Genomic DNA, 6642 nt, shown 5'->3' on the forward strand with positions numbered 1-6642 from the left:
AGACTCAAAACTATAAAGATACTAGAAAACAGACAAATGGGACTCAAACGAAAAAGTTTCTGCATGGCAAAAGAAATAACCAGAATGAAGAGACAACCAACTCTGTTGAATAACAGAAAATATTTGCAAATTATTCATCCAACAGAAGACTAATATTCAGACTATACAAGGAACTCAACTCAAAAAAAAAATCAAATAATCCTATAAAAAGTAGGCAAAGGACATGAATAGACATTTTTCAATAGAAGATATACAAATACCTAACAGGTATATGAAAAAATGCTCAACATTAACAATCATAGGAGAAATGCAAATCAAAACCACAATGAGATAAGTATCACCTTATCCTAGTCAGTATGGCTTTTATTAAGTAGGCAAACAATGTTGGTGATGATGTGAAAAAAAGGGAACTCATATACATCACTGGTGGGAATGCAAATTAGTACAGCCTCTATGGAAAACAGTATGGAGATTTCTCCTAGAATTAATAATAGACCTACCTTTCCATCCACCAATCCCACTACCAGGTTTTTACAAAAAAGAGAGTAACATATCAAAAAGATATGTGCACTAGTATGTTTACTGCAGCGTTAGTTAAAATAGCAAAGATACAGAATCAACCTAAGCATCCATCAATGGATGAATGGGTAAAGAAAATGTGGTATATATACACAATGGAATACTATTCAGCCATAAGAAAGAATGAAATCACGTCATATACAACAATATGGATGAACTGGAGGTCATTATCTTAAGTTAAACAAGCCAGGTACACAAACACAAGTATGACATGTTCTGACTCATAAGTGTGTGCTAAAAAAATGTGTTCACATAGACACAGGCAGTGGAATGATACACAATGGAGTGGAAGAGTAAGAAAGTAGGGGGTAGGAGGATGGTGAGAAATTAGTTAATGGGTATAAAGAAGCTTATTCAGGTGATGGATACCCTAAATGCCCACTTGACCACAGCACAATCTATACAGGTATCAAAATTGCATATGTACTCTATAAATCTGTACCAATAAAAAGTAAAAATATATAAAAATGTCATCTAAAATATCATTAAAACTATGAAATATTTAAGGATAAACTTAACACCCAAAAATATAAATCACTGCTGAGAGAATCAAAGAATGCTTAATACATGGAGATAAACCAGAATGACAGATGAGAAGATTCACTATTGTAAACATATCAGTTATCCCTGAAATAATATATAGATTCAACCCAAAATCCCAAGTCTTTTTGACAAGCTGGTTCTAAAATTTTTATGCAACTTTAAAGGTTTAAGAATAGCCAGAATAATTAACAATGAAAAAACAAAAAAGACCAAGTTAGAAGTATCACACTAGCTGATTTCAACACTCGCTATAAAGACATGAAGCTAGATCAATGGACTGTGGCTAAGAAATTGACTTATACATTTATGGTCAATTGATTTTCAACAAAGAAAAAAAGATAGTCTTTTCACACATACCACTGGATCAATTGCACATTAATATTCAAAGAAATGAAACTTGACTCTCACAACATATGCAAAACTGAACTCGAAATTGTTCACAGACCTAAATGTAAGAGTTAAAAAGACAAAAATCTCCAAGAAAAAAATAAAAATATTTGTTACCTCAGATTAGTTAAAGACTCTTAGGACATAAAAAGTATGAACTATAAAAGAACCTGTTAAGAAAAAGACAAAAACTGGGAGAAAATATTTGTAAAATACATATCTGATTAAGGACTTGTTATATAAAGAATTACAGAATTCTTACAGTATTAAAAAGGTAAACCTGAACACTTTACCCAAGTATAGAGATGACAAAACAAAACCCATGAAAGGATACTCAACATCATTAATTATTAGAGAAATGCAAATTGTTGGCTCACGCCTATAATCCCAGCACCTTGGGAGGCCAAGGAGGGCGGATCACCTGAGGTTAGGAGTTTGAGACCAGCAGTTTGAGACCAGCCTGACCAACATGGAGAAACCCCCATCTCCATTACAAAATTAACCAGGTGTGGTGGCATATGCCTGTAATCTCAGCTACTTGGAAGTCGGGGGGTGAAGGGGGGAGGGCGGGGGCAGGGGCAGTGTTGAGGCAGAAGAATCGCTTGAACCTGGGAGGTGGAGGTTGCAGTGAGCCGAGATTGCGCCATTACACTCCAGCCTGGGCAACAGAGGGAAACTCTGTCTCAAAAAAAAAAAAAAAAAAAAGTGAGAGAGAGTGAAAAGCAAATTAAAACAAGATATATTTCTACACACCTACCAAGAAGGCTACAATTAGGAAGACTCACTACACCAAATGCTGATGAGAATGTGGAGCAACTGAAACTCTAGTATACTGGTGGTGGGAATGCAGTATGGTACAAGTATTTTGGAAGACAGCCTAAAAGTTGCTTATAAAGTTAAACGTACTTATCATACAACTCAGGAATCCTACAGTAGATACCTACTCAAGAAATGAAGATTTAAAAGTGTTCCACCCTAGTTGTTTTTTTTCCAAAATGCACTTGAAGTTTCACTCGTTACATCTTCCCTGTGAGCCATCAGGAGTGTTTAAAAAAAAAAATTCTTTAATCTCCTTCAAGTACTTGGGGAAGCCCACCTATCCTAAACCTGAAGCAACATTAAATTACAACTAAAAAAATTACACACCATCTAGAACAATTTTCCAAACCTCAAGCTGAGACTCAGTAGTGCATATTCTACTGTTTCAATACCAACAGTTTTAGGAACATGAAAAAGAACAGAATGCATCCCATCTAGTAAGCCTCAATTTACATCTAGAGAATCCTTTGTTTTCGTTGTGTATATCACAGGTTGCCACATAAATGTATTTTTATCATGGATCATTTTAAAAACAGTTTAAAAACACTGATCTACAGCATATCTGTAACATAAGCTCTATGCTACCAGAAGCTTCTAAACCTTCTAAGCACTTCTAACTTGATTCATCCTATTTTAGGAAGCAATGAAACTCACAGTAGAGCTATCATAGTGTCTATAGTTGTTATGATTGTTAATATGCCTTTGGTATCTTGTCTTAAGGAATTATCAGCATACTCTGTTTGTTACAATTGACAGTGGTTTTTCAATACTAAAAATCATACATTTTTCAGCTTTCATTGAAATTTCAAGACTAAAGAAACAAAATACTAATATTCCACTAACTTTTCCCCAATAGCTAAAAAAAGGAGGCAAAAGTCAGAAGTTACTAATTTTGTATAATATACTGTAACTTGGTAACACATTATGAAGAACCTGGTAATCTAGAATGTAGATGTATTCAAGATGCACTATAGAGTAATCTACATGCAAAATTATCCATTTCAAAACATACTGACTCTAAGGTTACTTAAAGGACATTGACTTCATAAAAAGAAGAGATTTCAATCTCCACTAAAAAATTGTCACTGGCTGCCTAATCATAATTTACATTATAATAGATAACTCCCTTGAAAAGTACCTTAAAATTAATTTTTTATCAATTACTATCTTTTAATTTAGAAGGGTTAGAAAGTTGTAGGAGTCTGTTCAAAAGGAAAGAAATATGAGTAGAAACAATGTATTGAAATAATACTTTCTTTTATTAACAATGTTTATCCTTACAAAACTGTATATACATGGGAAAATAAAATATGTGTGGCTAATAAATCACTGATTTCCAAAAGCACTACTCTACACTTAGTATAAAGTAATTTGAGAAACTATTACATTTAAACATTTAAACCTACAGATCTCTCTGACTCCGGACTTTGATAATTATTCTTCAAAACAAAAATTCCAGGAGGCTGAGGTGGGAGAATGGCCTTAAGCCCAGGAGGTGGGGGCTGCAGTGAGCCATGATGGTGCCAGTGTACTATAGCCTGGGGGACAGAGCAAGACCCTGCCTCACCCTGTCCCCCCACCCCACCTCCCTTGGAAAAAAAGAATCCTACATTGAAATTTAGATCAGGCTCACAAAGATTAAAATCCCTGTCCTATCCTCTAAATCCATGCTAGTCTAAAACAACACTCAATTGGCCCAGGTGAATCTTGTGAAATTGGGAGCTGTAAGTAAACACATCTTTTTGTCCTAAATAATATATGGGAAAGTATTCACCTTCATTCCCACAACATAATAGGAAGTTTTCTGAAGCATAATTTTCTTTGATGGGAAGAAAGGAAGTAATCAATCAGTTTAAGTAAAATCAATTACAAAGTTTGAATACTACTATTGAAAGGGCACATGCTATGATGTAATAACTGGAAACGCAAATCTACAAGAAAAATTATCAATTTGTCCTATCCTAATTTTACTATTTAACAGTAATTCACTGCTAAAAATTTGAAGAAATACAAATAATAAAATTGCATCAGAAAAATACTCTATAACCCTACGACCATCATAATGTTTAAATACTGAAGTCCTAAAAAAGAATCTTCTTTCCATAGGAAAATCCTAACTCGGAATTTGACTTTTAAAAGGAAGGCTTTATGAGAGTACTACCTTTTTTTTTTTTTTTGAGACAGAATCTCCCTCTGTCACCCAGGCTGGAGTGCATTGCTGTGATCTTGGCTCACTGCAACTTCAGCCTCCATGGCTCAAGTGATTCTCCTGCCTCAGCCTCCCAAAGAGGTGGGACTACAGGCACATGCCACCACGCCAGGATAATTTTTGCATTTTTAGCAGAGACGGGGTTTCAGCATATTGGCCAGGCTGGTCTTGAACTCCTGACCTCAAGTGATCCACCTGCCTTGGCCTTTCTAAGTGCTAGGATAGGATTGGGCCGGGCGCAGTGGCTCATGCCTGTAATCCCAGCAGTGGCGAACGTCCATCTGAAGAAGAAACCCTGAGTACACACTATGGCACTTCATAATGTTAAATACTACATAATAATTTAAAAGACAGAATGAATCTATTTAACATCTCCAAAATGTGAAGAAGTGAAAACAATATTTACAACATGACACCATGTATTCAGGTGTTTCTCTCGCTCACACACACACACCCTAGCATTTGTACTTGTACTTATGTGCTTGTTACAATGCAAAGAAAATGGTCTGGAAGAATATTCAGAAAACAGAAAATATTTCTATGGGTGTCGGAGTGAAATTAAATGGGAGGGATCAAAGGGATTTTTGCTTCATTTTTGAGCTTTTACAAACAAAATGTATTCGTATGTTACTTGAGACACTAAAAAGCAAGAATTAAAAAACTGCATGCTAACTTTCTTTAAATAATTTACAAACCAGAACTGGTGGCTGTAATGAGATTTCATTTTCTTCTATTTACTCGAAACCAAAAACAAATGACAGCAACAAACACTTTTTACCCACCAAATGGCAAAACTGGAAAGAAAAATTTTTATTTGCAGTTTGCCGTATCTCCAAATAAAAAGAGTAAGAATATACAGGAAGAAACAGAAAAGACCTTTTACTAAGTACGTCCATTTTTAAGACACCAAACTTTTTCGTTGACTCGGGCGTGACCCAGAATCCTCAAAAACAAAAAAGACATGTTATGCAAAACGAAAAAAAGTGGAATACTGCTCCCTCAAGTACTGAAGGTTGTTTTTAGAAAGCTTAACTAAGAAACTGTAAATGCCAAGTGTGTTTTCCAGGGGTGGGAAGAGGAACGTGAAACCCAACACCACCTTTAAGCGGTCAAAACGAACTGAAGAGCAGAGTGGAACTGGGAGAGCGCGCGGGGGTGGGGAGAGCTCAGCTATCACTTTCAGGTTTTGGCTCAGCGCCGCAAAAACAGTTTACACGGATTCTGTGTGAAACGTGAAGTCCCTAAGGGTGGTCAACGCGTCGCAGCCGACACCTAAACCCCCTGGAGATTAAAGGCGAAGGGGAGCAAACAACTTAGGTTCTTCGGCTGAGCGGGGAAAGCGCTCTGGAAAAGAGCAAAAGAGCCAACTTTTGCTCTAAACGCCGCAAGCTCCTGGAGGTTCCGCAAGTCTCCGGAGTCCCAACCCTTTAGCGACCCCAAAACCTCTGCCCACGGCCCAGCCCTCCGAGGAAAACCCAGCAAGGGCGGCGGCTGGCAGCAGGCACAGGGGGGTTGACTGTGAGGCACCGGCGCGGGGTTCGGCGACCGAGGCCCCACCCAACACCCCAGAGTCTCGGGGCGCCCCCGCCGAGGCGCTGTCCCACCTCCAACAGCCCCAGAGGCGCGCCCCCTCCCCCACTCTGGGCGGCGACCTCAGCGCCTCCGCCCAGGGGCCCCCGCTCACCCAGGTAGCGGCTCCGCAGCCGGGACGGGTCCTCCAGCCCGAGGGACCTTTTCCTCACGTCCCACAACAGGTGTGGGCAGGACCCACCCCGAGACATGGCTCTGCCTGAGCCGGGTGGGAGGGGAGACCACCGCGTGGGGGAGGGGAGAAGGGGGAGGGGACACCCGGATCAACACCCGAGCCGCACCGGCACCATCCGCGCGCCGGGCCTCCAGGGCGCAGCGTTAGATGGCGGTAGCAGCGGCGGCGCCTGGGCCCCCGAAGCCCGGCCGCACCCGGGCCGGAGCTCGCCTCATACTCTCCTTCTCAGACTAACTAGAACATCCAAAGATCAGCAACAGTCTCCTCCCTCAGCCACCCTCCAACAGGAGGAGGAGGAGGAGGAGGCGGAGGCGGAGGCGGAGGCGATGGCGACTCCTCC

The 6642-nt window shown here is 39.8% G+C and overlaps 1 protein-coding gene across 18 annotated transcripts in view; it reads right to left on the reverse strand.

Moving 5' to 3' along the window:
* DCAF6 (DDB1 and CUL4 associated factor 6) overlaps positions 1 to 6642 on the reverse strand; it is a 140600-nt gene that overhangs the window by 133594 nt on the left and 364 nt on the right. For 10 of the 18 annotated variants that reach the window (XM_078356345.1, XM_078356343.1, XM_078356340.1 and 7 more), the window contains exon 1: positions 6222 to 6547. The exons of 4 other annotated variants lie outside the window; for them this stretch is intronic. Coding sequence is in view for 6 of the 14 variants with exons in the window: in XM_002760419.7 (XP_002760465.4) it covers positions 6222 to 6318 (97 nt within the window). In the remaining 8 variants the exon portion in view is untranslated. Of the gene's footprint in view, positions 1 to 6221; positions 6588 to 6642 lie in introns of those variants that run through there. 4 more of the 18 variants (XM_035279217.3, XM_035279214.3, XM_035279213.3 and 1 more) reach the window with 1 other exon arrangement.

The sequence above is a fragment of the Callithrix jacchus genome, chromosome 18 (genome assembly GCF_049354715.1).
Source record: "Callithrix jacchus isolate 240 chromosome 18, calJac240_pri, whole genome shotgun sequence".
NCBI lineage: Eukaryota > Metazoa > Chordata > Mammalia > Primates > Cebidae > Callithrix > Callithrix jacchus.